The sequence below is a fragment of the Dasypus novemcinctus genome, chromosome 14, assembly GCF_030445035.2.
Source record: "Dasypus novemcinctus isolate mDasNov1 chromosome 14, mDasNov1.1.hap2, whole genome shotgun sequence".
NCBI classification, from domain to species: domain Eukaryota; kingdom Metazoa; phylum Chordata; class Mammalia; order Cingulata; family Dasypodidae; genus Dasypus; species Dasypus novemcinctus.
Window position 1 is genome coordinate 68,569,914 of NC_080686.1, and position 26,958 is coordinate 68,596,871.

The 26,958-nt window shown below is 36.1% G+C and overlaps 1 protein-coding gene and 1 pseudogene across 3 annotated transcripts in view; both read left to right on the forward strand.

Annotated features, from left to right (window-relative positions):
- The window catches only part of ZFPM2 (zinc finger protein, FOG family member 2), a 464,182-nt gene that overhangs the window by 106,784 nt on the left and 330,440 nt on the right, over window positions 1–26,958 (forward strand). For 2 of the 3 annotated variants that reach the window (XM_058275903.2, XM_058275904.2), the window contains exon 3: window positions 25,169–25,270. The exons of the other annotated variant lie outside the window; for it this stretch is intronic. In XM_058275903.2, coding sequence (XP_058131886.1) covers window positions 25,169–25,270 — 102 coding nt within the window. The remainder of the gene's footprint in view (window positions 1–25,168; window positions 25,271–26,958) is intronic. 3 annotated transcript variants of the gene reach the window in all.
- LOC139436466 (secretory carrier-associated membrane protein 3-like) lies at window positions 5,718–7,626 on the forward strand (annotated as a pseudogene).

The following is a 26,958-nucleotide window of genomic DNA, read 5'->3' on the forward strand; positions in this document are numbered from 1 at the left end:
ACACCAAAGTGTGTATACTTGGGCAGAAGCCAGAAATTAATGGCAGGAATGTTTACAAATCCATCAGATCTATTTGGATAAAAATTTCAGCTCATTAGACATGTTTGCAGAATGAACTCTTTAAAGCAGTTTGACCTCAACACAAAATAAGACCAAATAAAAGCAGAGAAAGGAAGGAAGGAAGAGGGGAAGAGGGTATTGTTTGCAGGGAAAGCTCTGGGCACTGTGAAAACTTTTTGCTTTTCTGAAGGAAATGCAGTAGAGCAGATGGTAAGAGTGGAAGTGAGATAAACATAAGAACTGGAAAAGTAAGAAATACATTCTAACAGGTTCTGTATCAAAGATCTGGGGAAGTAAAAGATTAGACAAGAAACTGTTCTGAAACTTGACAGTGGCTGTATCTTACCAAGTCGTATGCACATAGCAGAGATGGAAAGTGGAATAGCACAGACAGTAGGCTGTGATTATATTTTTCTGTCAATGAGAGGAGAAGGTTCTTTAAGGATTATTTTTAAAGATATAGATATATCATGATAGAAATCTACAGAATGATATATAAACCATTTTGCTCTCTTCTTTAACAATGGGATTTGATATTGCTATTGTTCACCATAGAATTAGCAAAAGACATTATTTTGGCTCTTAGATGAGCTGTTTTTTTCAACTCAAATTATGGCTCAGACTGGTTAAACATTACTAATAACCTGTGTGCTACTTTTTGCTAGACCTGTAAGCATGGTTATGTGTGAATATGCATGTGTGATTACAGACTTAGGAGCAGAAAGAAATATATAAAAGATGTTCTCATTTGTTAAAGATGCAGTGATCTAGTAAGAAAAGGAAAACACATGTACAAGTAAGACAAAGGAATAGATATATGGGGTAGAGATACTGTTGCGTTTGGGCTAGTTAGGGAAGCAGTGCATTCATTCTCAAGCTTCTTCCTTACTGTACTGTACATCATTCTAGTATGGAAATTATTTACCAGCATGTACGTGCCTCATTTAAACCTCAAATTCTGTTCTTCTAATATCCCGTTCTAGGGTTAACTACTAAAGGGAATACCAAAATACAGCAACTCATAACAAGAAACAATAATTCTATAAAAATATTGAGTAATCCTGAAAACTAAAATAAAAAAACCAGGGAAAATAGCCTATGTCTCATGGAAAACCCAATTTGGATAAGAATGCTCTGTTTTCTCTACAATCCTGGCAGTTGCATTGGGAACAGTGCTGGATAACTGTTAGGATGGCCCTTAAAAAATCAGATCATTAATACAAGGAATGGATTTCAATAAATTGTATATAATTCATGTTCTCTTCTTATCTTCAGACTTAAATACTGGCAAATAAATATTAGATCTCATTCATCTTTTTAGTTTATTTAGCAATCATTTGATAAGATTGTTTTATAACAAATGATAGACATAGAACAGTTCTATACAGTGTTTAACAATTCTGAAAAAAGTAATTCAATAAATATTGGATGTTGCTTCAGAAATCTGAAGCTGGTTTTGCAATGGTGTATGAACGCCTGTACATGTTTGGCAGTACTATTTATATGAGCAGAAAGGCAGTTTTTGACACTAGTTACCCACAGGTAGATTTTCTGTGAGGTTAATGAAGCTGAAGCTTCAGAACCCTTTGATCAGACTCCTTCATATATATATTTTTAAAGATATATTTTTATTTTATTATTATTTTTTAAGTTTTTATTTATTGCCCCCCCCCCGCCCCTTTGCGGCTTGCTTGCTGTCTGCTCTCTGTGTCCATTCGCTCGCTGTTCTTCTGCTTTTCTCTCTTTGTTGCATCATCTTGTTGTGCCAGCTGTCCGTGGGAGCGGGCTGTCAACTCTCCATGGGTGCGGGCCAGCTTGCCTTCACAGGGAGGCCCTAGGATGCGAACCCAAGGCCTCCCATACAGTAGACAGGAGCCCGATCGATTGAGCCACAGCCGTTTCCCCTTCCCTATTTTTATAATCATAGCTCTGTATTCTTAAATAAAGCTCCCAAATTGTACAAACTTCAAACTTCACAAAGTCTGAATCCAATCCTGTTGGTGCCTATAGTAAATCTGGGTAATCTAATAGGAGACAAAAATGATCAAGTGTGTTAAGTTTGGTTTCAACTTCTTAATTTGTTGGATACCCTTAAGATTGCTAAAACGTCTTTGTATTTATATTAGATATCTGAATCCCAAATCTGTTATCATTATAAGATAAGTTTCCTTGAGTGTAAAGAAACCACAGACAAAAAGCTCGATTTAAAAAAAAAATCAACACACGTTTACTGAATAACTTCCATGCACACAACATTTCCATAAGGATTTTATATTCAGGTTGGAGGAATAAAACAAATACACAAGAAACAACTGGCCCACATGCAGAGTTGATGTGTGTAAGGAGTGCTGTGCGATGCAGGGGTGTCCCTCACATAGGGGAGCCCCACGCACAAGGAGTGCCCCCCATAAGGAGAGCCGCCCAGTGCAAAAAAAGTGCAGCCTGTCCAGGAGTGGCGCTGCACACACGGAGAGCTGATGCAGCAAGATGATGCAACAAAAAGAGACACAGATTCCCAGTGCCACTGACAAGAATATACGCGGACACAGAAGAACACACAGCAAATGGACATAGAGAGCAGACAATTGGGGGGGGGGGGGTGGGAAGGGCAGGGAAAGGGAAAGAAATAAACTAAAAAAAAAAAAAAAGAAACAACTGGAAACCAGCTAGAGAGAGAGAAATAGGAAAAAGTTCTATATAATTATATGGATCTGTTTTTATGCATATCTATCAAAGAGATATAGAATAAAGCTGCTTGTTGGATTTGGTCAGGGTTTCTGGAGAATGAGGTTGTAAATAAATACTGTAGATAACCAAGACTCCGAACTAATTTGAGGAATAGTAAAGGACTTTTTTTAAATGGAAGGGCAGAATTATGTTGGGCATTTGTTAAAATGGCTTAGAATATGTGGGTGGATTAAGTAATAGAATCAAGGACACTTGGAACTGGGAGAAACTGGCACTAGAATGGATTGATTAAAATTAAATGGCTTATGTAGCAAAGTTAAGACTTTTTTCTAGAATAGTCAGAGTTGAAATTGTTCAGCAATGTGCTCTGTCACCCAATTAGAGGTAAATGGGACATTCTATTTATTTGATGAAGAAATAGTAAACAGTTTGCTAGAGAGAGTAGACTCCAGTGAAGTGACCAAGGAGAGATCCAATGGTGAAAACTTGACAGCCATAAAGTCCAAAACAACTATTTGTAGCAAATCTAAGAAATAATATGGAATAAACACAAGTTGTCCTGAGTCTGCTGCCTTTCAGGTATAGGAATTCCAGCTTTAAGCACTCCAGTTTTCTTAGTTATTACAGTAGAATAAAATTTACCTTCAAAGGATATTTTGTAGGTTAAGTGAGATGCTAAATGAAATATGCCTAGCACAGCATCTGTTTCAGAGTGCTTGCTTACCAATTTTAGTTTGTTTTTGCACTTCGATCTTTTCAACTTAAAGAGTCTAGAATTGTGTGGATTCCTACCTAACTAGCCAAGCCTTTGCCAAAACCAAAATTTAAAAATATAACCCATGTTCAGGGCTGACTTTGAGTGAATGAAAAGAAGAAAAGAAAGAGGAGGAGGAAGAGGAGGAGACATGTTCTGGGAGGAAACCAGTTTTTAAAATATCCCTCTTTTGGGAAATCAAAAATAAAAGGGTTGGGAACATGAGGCACATAGTTTGGTGAGTAGAGCACAGACTGGCTTTTCAGTTCCATTCATATTTTGGGGGAAAGGAGATAAATGAGACTCCCCCTTATGCATCAAAGAAGGAGTCAGTAGTCCCCATCAAAGTAATCACTGAGAGAATTAGAAACCCTCCTTTTGTGTGACTGCAGTTGAATAAAGGCATTAGACAACCTCCAGTGTCTTCTCCACCTCTGTGATTGATTTGAGGGCTGACTCTTCTATTGTAATCTCACTTTCCCTATATTATACTGCCCTATGTCTACAAATAGGATCCCATTAAATATCATCTTTATTTTCTTCTTCATGACTAAGGATTCCAACTCTAAATTTCCACATGTTAACTCTCAAGTCTGCTGAAAATTTCATACATGGGTTCAAAACAAATCCATCAGCTCCAGGTACTTCGTGGCCTCCACCATATTCTTCCTTCCCTTTTCCACTTCCCCGTCATTCATGTTGCATGATGGTGAACCCACTTGCAGAGGGACTTCTAGCGCTTACAGATGCTATTGTATCTGGATGCTCCCCAAACTGATACCTCCAGATGCTCTGCATTCCCAGGCATCCTTAAAGTGCTTCTAATTAGGGAGTTCAATCCAGCTACAATCGCTGTTTTTACTGTAAAGGCATCACTTACTTCATCCATTTTGTGCTTTGGCTCTCTGTTGTTGTAACTTTCTATTGTCTGTCTTCTTATTCTTTAGTTTACCCTTCCTAATAATCTTCGTTTCTAAACTCTTCTCCATATTTTTTTGCCTTTGTTCTTTCCTTTCAGGCTCCAGCACCCCCTTCAGTATCTCTTACAAATCTGGTCTTTTGGTAACGTATTCTATCATTTTTTGCTTGTCTGTGAAGATTTTGAACTCATCCTCATTTCTGAAGGACAGCTTTGCTGTATGCAGAATTCTTGGCTGGCAGTTTTTCTCTTTGAGTACCTTAAATACATCATATCACTTTCTTCTCACCTCCATGGTTTCTGGTGAGAGGTCAATACTTAATCTTATCAAGTTTCCCTTGTTATGTGATGCTTTGCTTTTCTCTTGCTGCTTTCAGGATCCTCTTTTTATCTCTGATATTTGTCATTCTGAATAGTAGGTGTCTTAGGGTAAGTCTGTTCAGATTTATTCTGTTTGGGATGCATTGTTGTTCTTGGATATTGATATTTATGTCCTTTGTAAGGGTTGGGAAGTTTTCAGTCATTATTTTCTCAAATATTCTTTCTGCCTCTTTTCTATTCTCTTCTTCTGGGACACCAATAATGTGAATGTTTGTACGTTTTGTATTGTCATTCAATTCCCTGAGATTCTGTTCCCTTTTTTTCCTCCTCCTCTCTCTCTGTTCTCCTGTCTTTTCCAGCTCAGATGGTCTGTCTTCAAAATCACTAATTGTCTTCAAGTAATTCAAATCTGCTCTTATGTGCCTCTAACATATTTTTAATCTCACCTGTTGTATCTCACATTCCCTTAAGTTCTGTTACATTTCTTTGCAGAGTTTTAAGTTTTTCTTTATGCTTTTATCAGTGTTGTCTTAATAGTCTTTATTTCTTTAGCATATTTTCTTTCAATTCTTTGAAGTGATTTAGAAGAATTGTGTGACTAACACTGATTAATTGTGTTAAATTCTGTATCTCTTCAGGATATTTGGTTTCTTCTTTTGGCTAGGTAATCTCTTCCTGTTTCCTAATATGGCTTGTAATTGTTTGCTGATGTCTAGGCTTCTGAATATGTTGGTGAATTTACTCTGGTGGCCAATTTCTCACTCTTGCCTATTTTATTTCTTACAGCTCTTCTTTGATATTTGGTTCAACTTATTCTCAGTCTTTAAAATTTTCCAACTCATGTTTTCAAAATCAGGCCAGGGACCCACTATCGGGATGCAGGTTTTCTCCCAGGGGTTGGAAACAGTGTGAACAATTTTTGTCTGTGCAATTTCCAGACCTGCCAGCAGATGGCACGTGTCATCACACCTTTCCATGGAGGTGTTTCAGTCTGGGCTTTCCTGTATTCCTGTGTTGAATCTCCAGATCAGAGAGTCAAAGCAGGTTCTGCTGGCCGAATTCACTCAGATAGCTGACAGGGAGGATGATGTTTGTTCCTCTCTCAGTTGCCTGCAGTAAGCCAGGTGTTTTACCCCAGCTTAATACCTTGGGTGTGAGGAGGGCAGTCTTTCAGTTGCCACAGGGACTTGGTAACTCATGTTTGTCATTTTGACTTCATTTCTCTGTCCCTCACCCTCCTGGGAGTTGTGTAGCACTGGCCTGGTCTGCTGATCCCCAGTGCAGGTCCCTTGGACAGCTTTTGGCTCTTTCTCCATTGTTTTTGTGACAGCATTCAGCTCTGCCTGCCACCATTTTCCAACCATCCCCAAAAAGCCTGATTTTGAAAGCACTGCACTAAAAATTGAAGGAGCATAGGAAATAATTCTTTTATATCTCTGAAAATGTGGAAGATGCTGTGGGTAGTAGCCATGTTTTTCCTGTTTCCTGTTTTCTGTGATCCCTGAGCTGGGATCTAATGTCAAATAGGCATATTCAGGGGAAAAGAAATAGCATGACTCCAGGAAGAGGGGAGCAGAATGTGGTTTTGGTGAGAGCCTGGTGAGCATGTGAAGAGAGAACAGGGACTGTATTACGAGTTGACCCTGGAGAGATTAAGTGGGCCAGGGAGACCATAAAAGACAGTGATCTTCAGGCTTAAGATAGGAATGAATAAGGAAAGGAAGCCTAAGAGAAAAAGGTAAATATCTTGAAAACTGAAGCATTAGATGCAAATATGAGCTTCCTGTAAGCTCTAGTGGAGAGGGAAAATGGGTAGTATAATAGAATCCCTGTGGGAATTGAAACCCAGAGTTTCTCAGGAGAAATAAATATCACCCCCTATTTGTGAGCTCTGGGAGTCAGTCATCACTAGGATGTCTGAACTAGTGTTATATAAAGTGAATTCGGCTATGGGCTTTGGTCTTTGTTTGTTGCTGTCAAAGAATTTGCATTCTCCTTTGGCCGTCTGCCATGCTGTAGCATTTTGAAAGTGTGGTTTAATTAAAATCCTATTTTACTACCTCTGGAAGTGCAGCACTCTGGCTCTTATCCTGAACTTCCTCGCCTGCTTGGCCAGCTTCTGCGTAGAAACCAGCAATGGCTCAGGCTTCAGGCTTTCCATCCTTTGGATTCTCCTTTTCACTCCCTGCTCCTTGGTCTGCTGGTACCATCCCATGTACAAGGCTTTCCGGAGCAACAGTTCATTCAACTTTTTCCTTTTCTTCTTTGTTTTCTTCATCCAGGATGTGCTTTTTGTGCTTCAGGCCATTGGCATCTCTGGTTGGGGATTCAGTGGCTGGATCTCGGCTTCGGTGGTGCCAAAGGCCAACACGGCTGTGGCAGTGCTCATGCTGCTGGTTGCCCTGCTCTTCACTGGCATCGCTGTGCTGGGAATTGTGATGCTAAAGCGGATCCACTATACCGCCGCACAGGTGCCAGCTTTCAAAGGCCCAACAAGAGTTTGCTGCTGGTGTCTTCTCTAAACCTGGCAGTGGGAACTGCAGCTGCCAATGCAGCTGCTGGGGCTGTTGAAAATGCCTTCCGGGGCCCATGAATTCAAGTGGAATGCCCTGCTCCACCACTCGAGGGAGCCAACTTAGCCCTCATTCCTGGGGTCTCTGGAACTTGGAGGGGCATCAGTACTTGATGTGTTCTCTAAAGTGCCCCCAACCCCATGGCCATGACTTCTGAGCCTGACTCGGGTGCTGTGAGCCCACTGTGACAGCCACAACTCACGACCCCACCCCACTCAGGCTACGCTGCTGTCTCTCTCACACCACCCCAACCCAGCTTCCCTCTGCTGTGCCAAGACTGTTGCTTTAGTTATTTAAATAAAAAGAAAGTGAAACTGGAAAAAAAAATCCTATTTATAATGTATACGTTTATTGTAGTAATGGAACACTATGGTAATGAGTGATTGTTCATGAATCCTATTCTTAAAATGATTACGAGAGAGGGAATAGCCTCTTTGGAATGAATCATTTTGTTAAAAATTTAAAAAACAATGACATTATATGGAAAGTAGTGATCAAATACCTTGACTGTCTCAATTTGGTTTGATCTTTCCATGTAGATTAGGTTGGTTTGTTGGGGAGACAATTTCAGAGATTGTGAGATTTTGCTTCACTTGTTGTTGTTGTTGTTGATAATGATTTCTTGTAGGGAATGTTGGGTTTGAAGCTTGAAGACTGAGGCCAGCAAACTGAAAAGATAGCTATTTCTTGATCTGTGAACAGATAAATTACAGTTCAGAGTATTCTCATTTACAATCATTCAGGCATTACTATGTTTCTTCTTTGGGACCAAAAAAAAAGCCCATTTTTCAATGTAGACTCTTCCTTTGAATGGAATATTAGTTGTAGTGAAGTTGTGTTTTTGGGGGCCTGGGGGAGGAGGGAGAAAAAAGAAAAAATGGATTTAAATGTAATAAAGTAGGGTGTCTTTTCCCCCTTCTTGCTTATGTATTTCATCCTTTTGTTTGCTCTTTGGGAGGAATAATGAAGAATACAAATTCTTGAATAATATACTGCTAAAAATTTACCTTATTTATCTCATGTGGAAATTTCCCTTATATTCCAAATTTTCATTGAATTTAAACGTTGAGAATAACTTTTTCATGGAGGATGAAATTGACAGTAAATATAAATGTTCAATACTGCTGAAAGTATTTGCAAATCACCATTCTTTCTCCCCTCATTTTCAGTATTTTGTGGTTTTTATATGATGTAGTTACCATAAACATTAGTATTTTCAAGAGTTTTCCATTATTAGCTATTATATAAGACCAGAAATTACTGTAGTCACCCTTTGGCTGTAGAGATTGAGCTTTTTCAAAAAACAGACTTAGTCCTGGAATACTATTAGCAACTGTTTCAGAATTTTTTCCTCATTCATGGTCTTAAAAATTTATAATCAGGTCATTCTGATTGTATCCTTTTGATTGGTTTAATCTTTCATATTCTGGGTTCTGAAAAAGGCTGTTGTCAAAATAATGGCTTACTAAATAAGGAAAATCCAAAGAAGCTACATGGAAATTACATGCATTTTAAAAAATAATAGTACTGAATATCACTATCCAGAATATTGCAAATGAACAAACACACACATTTTATGTAAAGTACATAGTAAGTCACAGGGATACTTGAGTCAGACACCATTATACAGATCCAGAGATAGAATGGACTTGCAGTTTTCCAATAGTTGGAATATTTAGATTTCCTTTTAGGTATGGGCATGAGGGGGGGTAAAACAATTGCATAATTGCATCTTTGTATCTGGAGGTACAACTGTGTCTATAATTTGACCATGTAGAGTTAATTTAACATGACACTTTTATTTGGATAATCTATAACCAAACAATTGTTTTAAGCCAAACAGTACTGTGTGTCTATTAGGCAAAGCAAACACAAACTGAATCCTAAACTTTAATGTTCTCGTCCTTCAATAGGAGCTGCAGTTTTCTGTTTTTGACTGTTATAGTCTTTTAACCAAAGCTATCTTGTCTGATGATAAAACCATAAGTGTATGAAGCTCACACATTTTTCATCTCTTTTATGACCTTATCTTTCATGAGCGGCTTCTGTGAAGGTATCCTAACTATAGGAAGCACCTGGAAAACATATGTGATATCTATTCTCTGATAAGCAGTTGTGAACAAGAAAGTAGATCTGTCACTTCTGAACTGTTCATTGTTAAAAAATACTTTGATGATTTAGCTGATTGCAAAATACATTATAGGGATGACTAACAGCTACAGTTACATTCCTAGTCAAGAAAAGTTCAATAGTTATATTGTACAAGAATTTCTATAAGAGGTTAATATTGATAGGAACTACATGGATTAAAAGAGCAAGGTTGAGAAAGGCTGCTTGCATGACTGCTTTCAAACACTGCCGCTACTTTGTGCTAAAACATGACTGTCTCAGAATGTGGCTAATTTTAATTTTTACAGGGTATTTAACGGAAAATTTGTTTGTTTGCATTTTAGAAATTATTTTTGCCTGGCAAGTAGAGCCCCGCATTTACCATCTTGCCAACAATACCTAATATGGTATTTATAGATGGCATTTCATGTGCTCAAATATTATATTCTAGTGCATTTCCCTGAGTAATTTGTGCTGTACATTATAGTGCTCACTAACACCTTCAGTTTCCTCCTATAAGGCTCTCATTGAGTCTGCAAACTAGACTAAGAAAAATGGAAAGGCCCACAAAATACATATGATATCTTTTAAAAGAGCAACAAAAGAGTTTAATCTCGCAATGGAAAACCATTAACTCTATGACCATAATTTTAGAAATATTATAGATTTTTGTTACTGCTTGACATTTATTCTGTTTCATCATTTTATGAATTGGTCTCTAGATATATATAGTGGTTATCCCATTAAATATGTTTGTGCTTTGCTGAAAATACACTAAAATTTCTATTTGAAAGTATGTGAATAAGGAATTTAGCAAGTAAATGAATTGATGTCAAATGCATTACTGACTCTTTCTGTAATTCTCTTCCTTGCCTCTTCCTACCAACAAAGCTTTTGAAGCAGTATCTTAACAAACTTGTCATTATTATCTTGGCTATTAATTATTCATGCCATCATTCATAAGCTACTCTAGAGTACTGATTTCAAACATATGAAAATCAAAAATGGATAGAAGTAAAATGAAATGACTCTCAATAAAGTCAATTCAATTCAAAGCAAGAGGCAGCTAGAGTTGGGTTAATATCAAAATAAAGTTCTACTTACAAAGTTTCCATGAGAATAAATATATTGAAAGGGAAGAAGCAAGACTCTATTGTGAGGAAATAAATAGTTTCTTGAAAGTAGCTCAGAGATTTCATACTTGATTAAATTATTTTTAAAACCTTTCATTTTTATTAGTAAAAAGATTAAGAATGAATTATGTAGAAATTTTACCATAAAAATGAGAACTAGTTTTATGAGATAAAGTTAGAAGACGAAGTGTCTACAAGTTGAAAAATATGACACAATTTTAGTTTATTAAGTAGGAATACTGTGCTGAAAGCAATTAATTAGGAACTGTAATGATATTGCAGGAGACTATGGCAAAAAGAATGGAACAAAAGGTTAATATTCTAACCAGTCAGTGAGCAATGCTTATTGATTAGGCATCTTTGTGTAATTGGTATTACTAAGTGCAGGTAAAGTGGTAAACTGTAGTAAAAATAATTCTTGTAAGGATTAATTGCATTAAACATTTTATATGTAAGCATAATGCAGAAAAAGGGCTTATATATAATAAGTAGAAAACCTTGATCACACTGTATCCTTTCTTTGTTACCTTGCATCTAATATACTTTGATTGTGAAATCCTAATAGATTAGGAGCATGCTCTGTGGGAGTCAGGCTAACTTTGGATCAAATTTTGGCTTTGTCACTTACTGACAATGTTCCTGGGAAAGCTCCCTCTGGAAAAATAGGAGTATATAATACATGGCAGAGCTATTGATATGATGTGTATAAAGCACCTAGCAATACCTAATGGTGAGTAAGTAAGAATAAATTCAAGGACTGTTAGTCATTTCAGAGTATGATATAGACTCTGAGCTTGGTGGTGTGATCTATACCTTATTCATCTTTATGATTTTGGTATTCAGTACATAGTGAACATTTAATGAATGTAAATTAAATTCTGAGCCATTTTGTTTTATACACACAAGTATGTGAATTCTTGTCTTGGTCATTTTTTTTTCCTTCTTAAGTTAAGAAAACATTAAATAATCAGACAAGGTCTTTAAACTGGACTCACCACTCAGAATTAATTATTAATGTGATAGATATTGAACATTTATTTAGCTAGTTTCATAAATAGCTTAAAATTATCAAATTTAATTTCTTTTAAGCTAATTGTATACAGTCAACTATTTTTACAGTGTATCATTAGCTAAATACTCTGAGATATTTATTTTCAATAGTTTTAATTATATATACTCCATAATGAAACAAATTAGAGCAAATCATTCCCTAAATCAGAATCATCAATACTGAGTATTTCTCCAGATGTTGGTGCAAGTTGAATTCTAAGCTCTACAGTTCTAATTTGGCAGTTATTGACATTTAATGAAAGTTTTTATTATATGAAATTAGTAGTTCAATCAAGCCCTTAATGGGTTTAATTACAATATTTTCATTTTTGAGAGACTTAGCAAATTCCTCTGTGCATTGAATGTCTGCTGTGATTTGCAGTCATCCCGTCATTATTTTTTACTAGTAGATACTGGATGACAGTGATCATGGGTTAATTCGGCCCATACTGAATGAAGAAAAAAACTTCATTTAGTTAATCATCATACTGTAGGAGTATTTCTCAAACTACTTCTCTTTAGCATTCTTAAAATTTTGCCTGGTTCCTACACATGCATCATTGAACTTTCTTTTCATTAGCTCCATGTTGACAATTTTCCTGCACAATTGCTTAATGGTTACAATCTCTTTCAAGATTCTTTGAGTAGATTGCTACATTCTTAACCTGAAAAGTTGTTTCTAATCATGGAGGCTCAGGATATTAAACTTATGTATTGATTACTTTCCTCCAATATCCTGCCTCCAGCATTTCAGGTATCTACTGGTTCCTTCCTCTAGGAAGCTTCTGTAGCACCAAGTCTAGATTAGGCGTCCTGCCTTTGTACTCTGGTCACATCACGGACTACTTCCACCATAGCACTCACCACACATCAGGTGGCAGTTCCCTATTGATTTGTCTGTGTCCTGTTCCAATCTATAAGTTACAGGAGAGAAAGAACCATCTTCATTTTGTATTCTCACTGCCTAACACAGTGCCTGGAATGCAATAAATAATATTTTAATGAATTTAAAAAATAGTTTATTTATGTCATTTCTGTACAATAGATACCCATTTATCCATTCAACTCAATCTTTTTTTTTAAACTTCTGATTATTGTGATTACTCTGCAATATATGCATGTATATGTATATAAGTATAACATTAACAATTAGCAAATGCAGTGATATTGCAGTAGGCCATGGTAAAAAGAATGGAAAAAATAATGAATGAATATATGTATTCATCTCAGAGTAATCACAATAATCAGATTAATCAAATCCGTGGGATCTCCCTACTGTAGAAGTGATTAGATATAAAGGTTTTTTTCCTTAAACAGTACCATTTTATTTGAATTTATACCTTTTACATTATCTTTTTGCTTTCTGACCTATCACCTTTCTTGAACTCTTTTGAACACACTCCTTTCTTATTATTTTCCTCATTGTGTTAGCTTCCAAAGATGGAATTTTCATAATAAAATGTTATTTCAGAAAAAATTAACCGTAATTACAAGACATAGTGTCACAGAAATTTGAAGGGAGATTGTCTGAGGTGTGAGTCAAAGTGTGGTTATGAAATGAGTAAGGGAAAAATTCAAAGACCAGAGATCTCAAAAAGTGAGATCTTTAGAACTTTAGGAAATATTTGTTGATTACTGAATTTGTGTCACATAACATACCCCCACTGAAATGCCTTCAGTGGATTCTCATTGCCTTCAAAATGAAGGTACTACTCAAAATAATTACGTAGATTTAGTCTCATTTTATGCTCTGTCTTCTGAAGTCTCTTATGTGTTCTCATTTGAAACTAAGATACCTTAATTGTAGCATAATTTTTAAAATCAGGGGTTACTGCTCTTAAATCTTATTCCCTATCTCCTCAACTAAAGTACTATTTTTTTATATGTCTCATTGTTTCTTCAGAAAGATACATAAGTTAACGATTGATTGATTGATTGCATTTTGAATTTTGCATGGCACTGCTATATGATACTAACAATTAAAATGTAATAGTAAAATTCAAGAAGACTTACTCCTTAGTGTGAATGCAGGATGATACAGTTAAAATATGAATAAAACTTAACTTCTCTAAATGGTTCTGCCCAGAGTTTTTCTCTCCCTTACCTGAGCCCTTGGAGATATAATTTTTAAGAGCATGGTCTCATTCTTGCTTTGCTCTTAAGTTATTCTTCCAAGCATAGTTCTCTCCTCAGCTGGGGAGGGGAGATGAAATAGATGAGATAGAAAGAATGCTAGACTGACAATTACGAGACTCAAATTTAGTTTGTAACTCTGTTACACACTGCTGTTTTGGGTGGTTTCTGTGATGTCCTTCCATGTTCCCCCAAGGCCATACCATGCTGCTTGTTGGGAAAAGGAGGTGTACCTAAAGCTGCTTCAGTCTGCTGCCTCTGGGATAACTGAGAGGCACTATTGCTGGGGGCTGGTTGAGAAGAAGGTTTGGGGTGGTGCATTATGCAGCACCAATATTAGCAGCTATAAAACCATTGTTGCAGTCTGAAATTATTTCATGAATCCCAAAAAGAGAAAAATTATGTTTGTAAATTAATCTATTCCTCTGGGTGTGATACCCTTTGAGTATTATATTCAGCTTTGGGGCCTTTGATTAGATTACCTGTTAAGATGGCTGTAGGACTTTTTATTGGGCTGCATTAGTGAGGTATGACTCAGGTTGGGTCCCTACCCCCTTTCTGGGTCTGATGTAAGTGGACACTCTTCAGATACAGATGAGAGAGTTCTGCCATTTTTGGTCCTGCCATATGACAGAAAGGAGACGCTCTAATAGCTGAGGCCCTGGGGACGGATGAGCCATTTGTCTGATAGCTCACCGCTGAGCTTGGGAAAAGAGTAGAACAGCCAAGACCAATATAGGAGGCCCAGAAAGAGACAAGCCGTATGCCGCATGCAGCTGAGCCTGAGAGAAGAAGCTGGGAGGGGAAGGCAGAGACCTGACAGAGATCACCTGACATCTTGCTTTAACATGTGGCAGCTGGCTTTGGTAACACATGTTATTGTGCCTTGAGTTGAACTTTTCACAGCCTTGGAACCGTAAATCCCCATTATAAAAGCCAACAGATTTCTGGTACTTTGCATCAGCAGCCCTGTGGCAAATGAAGAAAATCATGGATAAGTTACTAAATCTGCATGAGCATCAGTATCCTGATCAGCAAAATAAGAAATGTGGGTTAGGTGATAGCCAAGCTCCCTCTGTTACTCACTTCCCATGTTTCAAGATTCATAAGGCATAGGAAAAGTGCTGTGAAGGAACAGAATATTTATGGGTTGATTTCTCTCCATTTCAGTGTTTGGGAGCATAATTTCCATTGTACATTCTCCTGCATTAGCTCCCTGGGTAAAAGTTCCACTTGATCCATGGGAATATATCTTAACTAAGTAGTAAATTCTAGTGTGGATTCCAGTCAGAATGAAAAATAAAGGTTTAGGAATGTCAGTATTTCCCACACTTGCGTCAGTTAGCTCTGGTGGTACACAAGAGGCACATTGAGATTGTATTAAATTGCATTGAATCAGATGGTAAGAAAGTTTTCAAGACTCCTATATTCTTTATATATCAATGAGAATGCCTCAACTGCATGTTAATATAACTTAAGTACTTCTCTAATACTTATTCCTCTCCCTTTCTAATACAAAGATATGAGGCCAGAGACTCAAGGTCTAAATAGACAACAGTAGCTGGAATTTGAGAGTATTTTACTGAATTTATTTTTATGATTATTTTCTAATTTTGGTATGTGATTTTCCATTTATGGCAAGTTTAAGGTTTTTTAAATAGGCTCGTATAAATTATAAAATGTGAGTCAGTTTACCAAAAGTATTAAGTAAATTACTATAGGTGCCTGGCCCAAACTCATGAAAATAGTATGAGAAACTTGGGAAGGAATGAAGGTTATCAGTAAGGGATCTAGAGGGAATCCAAGGACATGGCCAGAGGGTTTAACAAAAGGGAGTTTAATAAAGGGATAGTGTTCAAGGTGTGGGCGGGATTAAGGGAACCAGTACAAGATGGTGAAGCACTCAGGAGCTAGTAACAGTAGAAAGCTGTTAGCACTCCTGGTCTGAAGAGGCAGGGAAAGGAATGGTGGTGCAGGGGCATAAGATAAAAGCAGAAGCCTTGGAAGAGCGGACATGGAATGGCAGCTCTAATTGTATAGTGCAGATACTTTCAGCTTCTGGAGACCACAGCAGGTGAAATGGTAAGGGCTTACCTGCCTGACTTTTCTATCCTCTTCTCTGATCCTCTCATCTGTTGTCAGTGTCTCTCATTGGTCGAACCCTTTGATATGTCAGAGGGCAAGGGAAACCTAGTGATGGCATCCAAAGAAAGCCTCCATGGGATACAAAGTGGGGTTGAGGGTGGGGGGCAATAGAGAATAACCAAGCTCATAGGTTATTTTGTTAGAGAAATTAAACCAACAGGATAGATTTGTATGTCTGTACGTATGTATACAGGGGATTTATTATAAGGAATTGGTTCAGATGGCCATGGGAGCTGGCAAATCTGAATTCCATAGGGCAGGCAAGAAACTGGCAGTTCCATCAAGGTGATGCTGAAGTCCTTCTCCAAAAAGCCATTGCTGAAATTGAGTCTGAATTCCTCATCTGATCCCTGAAATCCTCAGTTCTGATTTTTAAAACCTCCAACTGATTGAATGAAGAGACTCCCCACATTGCTAAGGGCAGTCTCCTTTGTGGATCATAGGTGTAAATCTCATATTGAAATACCTTCCGTTAACAAACAGGCTGATATTTCACCATACAATTATAAAATGTGAGTCAGCCAAGTTGATGTATGAAAATAAACATCACAGAGAGGTTAAGGTTTCCTCCAGAACTAACATTTTTGATTCTGGTTATGCCAATCTGTGAATTATATGACATTAGTTCAATAGTTACATTCTACAGGGATGAAATTCCAAGTATTTCACAATCAATACAGCCTGAGCTCGGACCAGTCAGACAGATGGCCTCAGTCTCCTGCTAATTAGTCTTCAATTTCCTAGTTTCTAGATCAAGGGTGCTGTGGGGTGGTAGACTAGGGAGTGACCAGAATTAGCAGGGTGGGGTTGAGGGGCACTTTATTAGTTCAGGGGTAGCAATATTTCAATATATTAAAGGCCCTCTAGAGCCTACACATGGGAAGGTGCTGAGCAGCCTTGTGTGTGAGAACAGAGCTTGTCCCCCGATCTCAAGATAATGAATTTATGTGCTATATTCTTCTATGTGATCTGTAAAATGAGGACAGGGTGGGGGTTCTGGGAAGATGGCATGAGAGTAGTAGTCAAGGCTCAGACCTCTTGCAAAAAACAGTGGAAGAGGAGCAGAAACTGTCTGAAGGAGTGGCTTTGTGGATCTGCAAACCAGGAAGCAGTGGTGACAGAGAGGCCAAATAGAAAACCATGAGTTTCCCCCTGCGGCTGATCTGAGCCCCATTAGAGGGTCCATGGCCCTGTTTTGATAACTTAAAGAGGGAAATTTTAAAGTTTTAGAATAAGTTGAACCAAAAATCAAAGAAGGGCCATGCAACAAAATGACTAGACAAGAGAGAAATTTGACCATCAAAGTAAATTCACTAATGTAATCAGATGCCTAGATATCAGCAGAAAAATTACAAGTCATACTAAGAAACAAGAAGATATGGACCAGCCAAAGGAACAAATTAAGTCCTGGTAAGACATAAGATTTAAAATAACTAATCAATGATGTTCACACGAATGTTCACATGAAATCAAGGAGTTAAAGGAAAATATGGGTAAAGAGATTAAAGATATTAAGAAGATACTAGGTGAGCACAAAGAAGAATTTGAAAACTTGAAAAGTAACAATTTATGAGAAAGACACAATAAATGAAATTAAAGATACATATGAGGCATAAAACAGCAGATTTGAATTGACCAAGGAATGAATAGATGAATTGGAAGGCAGAGCATCTGAATTTGAAAAGACAAAATAACAAAGAGAATAGAATGGAAAAAATTGAACAGGTTCCCAGGAAATTGAGTAACAACATCAAATGCACAAGTAGATGCATTATGAGTGTCTTGGAAGAAGAAGAGAGAATGGAAAAGGGGAAGAAAGAATATTTAAGGAAGTAATGGCCAAAAATTTCCCAACTGTTATGAAAGTCATAAATATCAATATACAAAAAGGACAACAAACCCCAGACAATAAATCTTAATAGAGCTACTCTGAGATACCTAGTATTTAGAATGTCAAGTGCTAGAGATAAAGAGAGGACACTGAAAGCAGCAAGAGAAATGCAGTGTATCACAGACAAAGGAAACTCATTATGACTAAATGCTGCTCTGTCATCAGAAATGGTTATAAGAGATGAAAAATGTCATTATATATTAATAAAATATATGAAATAATATATATTAATTCACCAAAGAGAAATAAAAATCATAAATATTTATGCATCTACCCTGGGTGCCCCAAAATATATGATACACACATTGGCAAAAACCGAAGGGAGAATAGACATCTCTATAATAATAATTGGAGACTTGAGTACACTGCTTTCAACATTGGAGAGAACAAGTAAGGAAACAGAGAGCTTGAGTAATATAATAACTGAACTAGACCTAACATATTTATAGAGCAATATACTCCAAGACAGTAGGATATACATCTTCTTAAGTGCTTGTAGATTCTTCTCCAGATTAGATCATATGTTGGGTCACAAAACAGGTCTCAATAAATTTAAAAAGATAGAAACTATATAAAACACTTTTTCTGAGAATCAATGAAGCTGAGAATCAATAACAGGTGTGAAAAGGGAAAATTCACAAAGATAAGGAGATTAAACAACACATTCTTAAATAATGAGTGGGTCAAAGAAGAAATTGTAAGGGAATTCAGCAAATATCTAGAATAGAATGAAAACAAGAACACAACGTATCAAAACCTATGGTATACAATGAAGGCATGACTTAGAGGAATATTTATAGTCCTCACTGCTTACATGAAAAAAGAAGAAAGAGCTAAAATTGAAGACATAACTGCACATGTGGATGAACTAGAAAAAGAACAGCAAATTAATCCCAAAGTAATTTGAAGGAAATAAAAAAAATTAGAGCAGAATTAAATTGAGAATTAAAAAACAATAGAATTGGGAAGCAGATTTGGCTCAAAGGATAGAGCATCTGCCTACCACATGGGAGGTCCAAGGTTCAAACCCAGGGCCTCCTGGTCCATGTGGTGAAGCTGGCCCATGCGCAGTGCTGATGAGTGCAAGGAGTGCCGTGCCATAGAGGGGTATCCCCCGCATACGGGAGCCCCATGCACAAGGAATGCCCCCTGTATGGACAGCCGCCCTGTGCAAAAAAAGTGCAGCCTGCCCAGGAGTGGGGCCACACACACACAGAGCTGATGCAGCAAGATGATGCAACAAAAAGAGGCACAGATTCCTATGCCACTGACAAGAATACAAGTGGACACAGAAGAACACACACAGTGAATGGACACAGAAAGCAGACAACTGAGGGAGGGCTGGAAGAGAAGAGAAATTTTTAAAAAGTAAATAAATCTTAAAAAAAGAATAAAAATACTCTTTCAAAAAAAAAAAAACACCACCATAGAATCAACAAAACCGAAAGTTGGTCCTTCAAGATCAACAAAATGTACAAACCCTTAACTAGATTAACAAAGGAAAAGAGAGAGAAGATGCAAATGAATAAAATCAGAAGTGAGAGAAGGGCATTACCACTGACTGCAGAAATGAGAGATCATGAAAGGATGATATGAACAACTGTGCCCCAACAAAGAGACTATGTAGATGAAAGGGTAAATTCCTACAAACACATGAACAACTTACTCTAGAAGACATAGAAGACTTCAACAAACTGATCACAAATAAAGAGATTGACACAGTCATCAAAAACCTCCAAGAAAAGAAAAGCCCAGGATCATATGACTTCACCGATGAATTTTCCAATCATCAGAGAAGATCTAATATCAATCTTGTGCTCAAATTCTTCCAAAAAATTGAACAGGAGGGAACATTACCAAACTCCTCCTATGAAGCCAACATCACCCTAATAACCATGTCCAGATAAACTTATGAAAAAAAAATTTGGACCAATATCTAATGAATATAGATGCAAAATCCTCAATACTTGCTAGCCAAATACCAAAATGCATTAAGAGCATTATACAACCACGAGCAAGTGAGTTTTATCCCAGGTATGCAAGAGTGATTCAACACAAGAAAATCAATTAGTGTAATGAACCTTATTAAGAAATTGAAGAATAAAAATCATATCATCTTAATTGACACAGAAAAGGCATTTGACAAAATACAGCATCCTTTCTTGTTTAAAACACTCTGAAAGGTAGGAATAGAAGGAAACTTTCTCAACATGGTAAAGTGCATGTTTGAAAAACCTGCAGCTAATTTGTATTCAAACTGAAAGTCTGAATGCTTTCCTGCTGAGATAAGGAGCAAGAGAAGGATGGTCAGTGCCATCACTGCTATTCATTATTGTGAATTCCTAGCTATAGGAATTAGGCAAGAAAAGGAAATAAAAGGCACCCAACTAGGAAAGGGAGAAGTAAAATTTTCTCTATTGGCTGATAGATCCTATACTAGAAAATCCCTAAAATCCACAGCAAAGCTCTTAGAACCAATAGACAAGCTCAGCAAAGTGGCAGGATACAAGATTAATATGCAAAAATCAGTAGCATTTCTATACACTACTAATGAGCAATCTGAGGAGGAAGTCAGGGAAAAATTCCATTTACAGTAGTACTTAAAGGATTGATTATTTAGGAATATACTTAACCAAGGACATAAAGGATCTATATTCAGAAAATTACAAAACATTGCTAAGAAACTGAAGATGACCCAAATAAATGGAAGGACATTCTGTGTTCATGGATTAGAAGACTAATTATCATTAAGATATCAGTTCTTCCCAAACTGATTTACAGAATTAATGTGATACTAATAAAAATTCCAACAGTTTTTTCTGTAGAAATGGAAAAGCCAATTATGAAATTAATTTGGAAGGGCAAGGAACCCTGAATATCCAAAATGTCTTAAAAAAGAAGAACGAATTTGTAGGTCTCTTACTTTCTGATTTTAAAACTTATCACTTAGCTACAGTGATAAAAACAGCATGGTACTGACATAAAGAGAGACTTATTAGCCAATGGAACTAAACTGATGGTTCAGAAACAGACCCTCCCATCTATGGTCAAGTGAATTTTAGCTGTCACACCCACCTAGCTGGATTAGAACAGTCTATTCAACAAATGGTGCCAGGAGAACTGAATAACTATAGCCAAAGGAAAGAAAGAGGACCCCTATCTCACCCCATATACAGAAATTAACTGAAAATGCATCAGAAACACTGGGTGGACTGGGGGAGAGTGTAAACTACAATGTAAACCATTATCCATATGGTGTAGCAGTGCTCCAAAATGTGATCAATGCAATGAATGTCCATGATGATGAAAGAGGTTGTTGATTTGGGAGGAGTGGGATGAGGGGATGGTAGGTATGTAGGGACCTCTTATATTTTTTGAATGTAACATTTAAAAAATTAGAGAGGAAAAAAAAGACTAAAAGTTAGAACCATAATATAGGGAAGAAAATATAGGGAAATACCTTCAAGTTCTTGTGGTAGGTGATGGTTTCTGAAACCTTACACCCAAAACATGAGCAATGAAGGGAAAAAATAAACAGGACCTCTTCAAAATTAAACACTTGTGTGCTTCAGATGACTTTGTCAAGAGGTTGAAAAGATAGCCTACTCAATGGGAGAAAATATGTGGAAACCACATATTCTATAAGGGTTTGATTCCCATGTTATAGAAAGAGATCATACAATTAAACAATAAAAAGACAAGCAACCCAGATAAAAAATGGGCAAGAAACCTTGAATTGAAATTTTTCTAAAAGGAAATACAGATGGCCAAAGAGCACATGAAAAGATGATCAACATTTACTAGCTATTAGGGAAATGCAGATCAAAACTAGAATGACATATCATTTCACATGTTACAGAATGGCCATTATGGGAAAAAAACAGCAAAAAGCAGAAAACTGTTGAAGAGGATATGGAGATGTAGGAACACTGCTTCACTGTTGGTGGGGATGTAGAATGGTGCAACCTCTGTGGAAAACAGTGTGGTGGTTCCTCAGGAAAATGAACTTAGATCAGCTGTGTAACCTGGCAATCCTGCTACTAAGGATATATTCAGAAGAACTGAAAGTAGGAACATGGACATACATTTACACACCAATTTCCAGAACAGCATTATTCACAATTGCCAAAATATGAAAACAACCCTGGTGTCCATCAACTGATAAATGGATAAAATGTGGAATATACGTGTGATGGAATACTATTCAGCTGTAAGAAGAAATGAATTTGTGATGCACATGATAGTGTGGATGAACCTTGCGGATATTATGCTGAGTGAAATTAGGCACAAAGAAAAGTATGAATATTGTGTGGTCTCACTATTATGAACTAAATACAGTAAGTAAACTTATGGAGGTAAACTCTAGAATATAGGCTACTAAGAGAGAGAATGTAGGTTGAGAAGGGAAAGCTGATGCTTAATGTATGTAGAATTTTTAATAAGATTGATTGTAAATGTGTGGAAATGGATAGAGTTGATAGTAACACATAATAGTAAGAATAATTAATACAGCTGATTATAGATTTGATTGTGGCTGAAAAGGATATTGTAGGGACATAGATTCAGTTGAAATGAAGCTAAAGGGTGATTTAGGAACTGAATAATTTTGGTGAGGATTGTGGTTAATAGTACAAATACAAGAATGTTCTATTACAAGTTGTTAAGTATATGTGATACATGGGAAAATAAAACTAATGTAACATAGTTAACAGTAATATTTTAGTATTTTTGCATCAGTTGCAAAGAAGATACTGTATCAATTCTAAGAGTCAAGAATGGGGAGTATAAGGAAGTATAGGATTTTTTTCTTTTTGAGTAATGAAAACTTTCTAAAATTGACTGAGGTGAGTAATGAAAACTTTCTAAAATTGACTGAGGTGATTACAGCTCTGTGATGAAACTGATAGCCACTGAGTGTACACTTTGGGTATACACTTTGGATGTATTTTACAAGGCATGGGATTGTATAACACAGTGAATCCTGTGGTAGATGATGGATTGTGGTTAACAGTGCAAATTTAGAATGTTCTATCATGAACTTTAGCAAATATACAATAATGGTGTTAATAATAGTGTGGTTTATGGGAAAAAGTATACCAAATGTAAGATATGGACTGTATTAGCATTTTCTTGGGAAACAGAACTGACAGGAGATATCTGTAAAAAATAAGATAAGATTTTATAAAGTTGTTGCATGCAACCATTGGAATGCACAAGTCCAATTCCATAGGGCAGGCTGCAAGCCAGGGACTCGGTGAAGGTCCTTGTTGAGTTCCCCAGGAGACACTGTCTGTAGTAGAGATGGGAATTCTGTCTCCGAATGCTGAAGTCATTTTTCCTTTTAAGGCCTGTAAGTGATTGGATGATACATCACTCATTGCTGAAGGCAAACACCTAGGTTGATTGTAGATATAATCAGCCACATATGCAATCAACTCACTTATGATTAAAGTCCATGGAATGCCCTTGTATTACAATTGCCCAGTGCTTTTTTGACCCAAAAACTGGGCACATTACCTGGCTGAGTTGATATATTAGCCTACCTTCACATGGACTATAGTTAGCAGTAATATTCTGATGATGTTCCATAGCATTGCAAGGCATGATGTATGGGATTCCTGTTCAGTATGCATAAATGTTTTGTAACTTACAACTTCTCTACTAAAAAATTAAAAAAAAAACAAGCAAAAGAAAAAATGAGAACAGAGGATGAGAACTCCTTTCTTCCTACTAGGCCTTTGTGCCTTTGACACGGCATTTCAGCCTTGTCTTATACTCCTGTTATTTGTGACCTTACTCTCTTTAATGAGGTTTATACTACTTCCAAAAAAGTAACTGTATTTTGCAGTCTATATCCTGTTATACCTGCTACAGTTCTTTGAACACGGTCAATGTTCAATAAATATTTTCTGAAGAGAATTTCATTGCCATTCATTCTAAACCTTCTGAAAAGAAAATGGAACTGGACTTTCCAAGTGCTTTCAATGTTTGACATGAGTTCAGTTGGAAAGGCATACATTGTTGGGGTATATGTGTTATATTACTTGTTACCAGAGCCAAATACTTTTGTGTTAAGGAAATTGAGATTAATAGAGATGCCATTGGGTTTCCACATTCTTTCTCTTTACTTTTATTACAGTTGTGAAACTGTATATAAAAATGAATATAACACTTATGGAATTTCAAATTCAAAACTTGCATTAACCTCACATTAATGGCATTTGTGGTAATGGTTTTCTGAGAATTTTGTATTTTCTTGCCTACTTTGAAAGATTTTTAAAATGCAGAATATTTTTTGTTTAATCATATAAAGATTTAAAGTAGATGCTTGGAAAACTATGTGGAAAGCACTTATTGAACATTTCAGAATGAGACTAGATGGATAAGCAATGTAGATTTAAGATTTTAACAGTATCATCATGCAGGTAGTTTCCATGTTTTAAGTATTCTTTCCTTTTTTTCTGATTTCACATTTTCCAGTTATTCTATTTTCTGATCTCTGTTAACATTTATAGCTATGTATTTTAAAAATTCTTTAATTTTGCACAGTGTTAAAGTAGGTTACTTTCCTTTAAGGCAGCACAAACTTTGTTGCATTATCACCTAAAATGAAGGTATTCATAAATTAGACTTTTTACTTTTAAAATGTGCTTACTTTGTTAATGTGTTCTCGTTCTTTGCCATAACTATATTTTTGCTCAAAACACATTGCATTCCTTTCTTTTTATGTGAAAAATGAAGGCATAAAATTGTAGAAACTAGCTATACTTCTTCAAGCACAGGTATAGCTTTATAGCTTCTTGCATAGATTTATAGCTTCTTACATTGTGAAGAGTTGAACCACCAGCTTATCTCAAATGCTGATCATTTAACTATGGCCTTTTTATACTCCATTTTTAAAAGGAAGTAAGACCAAAGTTTAGAAAGCTTAGCGCTGGGGAATAGGAAAAACCTCTTTAAAATAACCAAAATTCAAACAAAAATATATTTATGTCTTACCTAGGATATATGTATTTTTTTCTGCTGAATTTTGTCTTCATAAAAATTAGCAAATAAATGAGTTGAAGTTTTCTGTATTGAAAGCACTAGAAAAATTATATCCTGCTATTTTATTTATATATATAATGTTAGTTACTCCCAAAGAAATTTTTATGTAAATGCTCTGTATTGTTTATAGTACTTAACTTTATTGATTTATATATACTAATGATGATTTTCTTTGTTATAAAGCCATAATATCAATATGATGAATCATGGCTATATATCTGTACATTGACAATAGATGTAGCAAACATTATTTAGACATAAAAAAGACATCCCTCTGCAAAGATGTGAGTGTCATATAGTTGGCTTAATCATTTCTTTCTCTCTCTCTGTGTTGGTGTTTTCCAGGTGATGATGAGGGAATCCAAGAGATGGCAGAATCAGATGGGGACACACAGTCAGAGAAACCAGGGCAACCTGGAGTTGAGACAGATGAGTGGGATGGACCAGGTAGGATGGAGGAAATTCAAAATTCAGTCATCCACTGCTACTCTCAGGAATTCACATATTGTTCTTTAATTGTAGTTAGGTTGTGAAACACACTGATTTAGAAAATAAACAACCATCACCATATGTTTGTATGTGTGCTGGTTACATGGGAGTTTAACTAAACATCATTATTTAAATGTTTTTATCTTTTTATTAAACTACAGAAACCAGTCTTTCCTCTGCTTGATCTCCATCCTTGTTTTTCTTTCACACTCATATAAGATTTAATCAATTCTGCTTTTCTTTTTCTTTGTCCAGAAATTTAAAAAGTTATATCCAAATTCAAACAGGGCACAGTTTTAAAATTTATATCATTTAAGAAAACTAATATTTCATAGAACGGTCACTTTCAGTTTGGCATGAAGTAAGTCAGTAGCTCAAACCTCAATATGTACTTAGAAGTTTAAAAAATATCCAGAGATGCCCTTCTTTGATTCGAGCTTTTGGCAACATTTTCATTTTTAGGAATAAAAATTCAATGTGATTTTGAACAGATCCTACCATTAAATCTTTTTGAGAAAAACAAATCAAAATATTCTAAAACAACAATATAATTTTCTCTCTGTATATAAAGTTTATAAAATCTCTGTGGGAAAAATGACATTTGGTGCCAGATAATTTACAATTAATAGTGTATTTATAAATGGAGACTATTATGTAGAGGGGTTTAAAATTTTAAAGAAGTTTTGAAATAGTTTTAGTCATAATTTCCAATGCAGTAACATTTTTCATTAAGAAAGATCCCTATATTTCAAACCCATTTTCACCCTTATGTGACTTTGCAAATTGCTCTCTGCTGTGCATGAAGAGAAGAGGAACTCCAGGGGTAATTTTCTGAAACCAGCAGCTGGAAAATACAATGCAAACAAAAATGAAGATGCAGTGTATCTGGTTATTATGATGTCATTTCTAATGTTATTCATGATATACACAAATGTTTGTATTTTGTTTACTAATAATGTTACACAAGATTTTGGATCAAAATGTATTACCCTTAAAGTACTGTAATACCACGTTTAGGACTTGGTAAAGAAAATCCAGCCCTCTTGTGGCGTTTTTCACCTTGTTACCTGATGTTTCTGTCTTCTCGATGTGGGAAGAATATCTTTGATTAAAAATATATGTATAAAAAAAAACCTTTACAGAATCTTGGCTTTGTCATGGGTTACATTTAGCTTTAAAAAGAGTAACTGAACTTTATATTTTATGGTTACTTTTTAATTTTGAATTAAGTAGGTATATGCTATTTAGAAGAGTTGTTTATTTCAGATTAGATTAACTAATCTTTGGGATATGCCTGCTTGCAAAAATGCATTTTGGCTTCCATTTACCAGGTGGCAAATTGGTGGGAGGGAGGGGCACAGAAGTTGTGGAGACAGGTTTTCCCTTTCAATTCTGCGGCCCACAGTTTGGCTAGTGTCTTGGAAGTAAGTAATTCAGGGGTAATGAGTTTAGTTACTGAATATTAGCTGCATTCATGTTTGAGTTAAATTTATTTGATATATACATTTAAAGAAATTTTTATTTAGCTGATATTGGGGAAATTGTACTTTTTTCTGTAGTACATATGAATATGTGAAAACTTTTGTCTTTAAGCAGACATTCCTGCATGAAAATTCTACTTTTGAATATTGTAAAATACATAATGT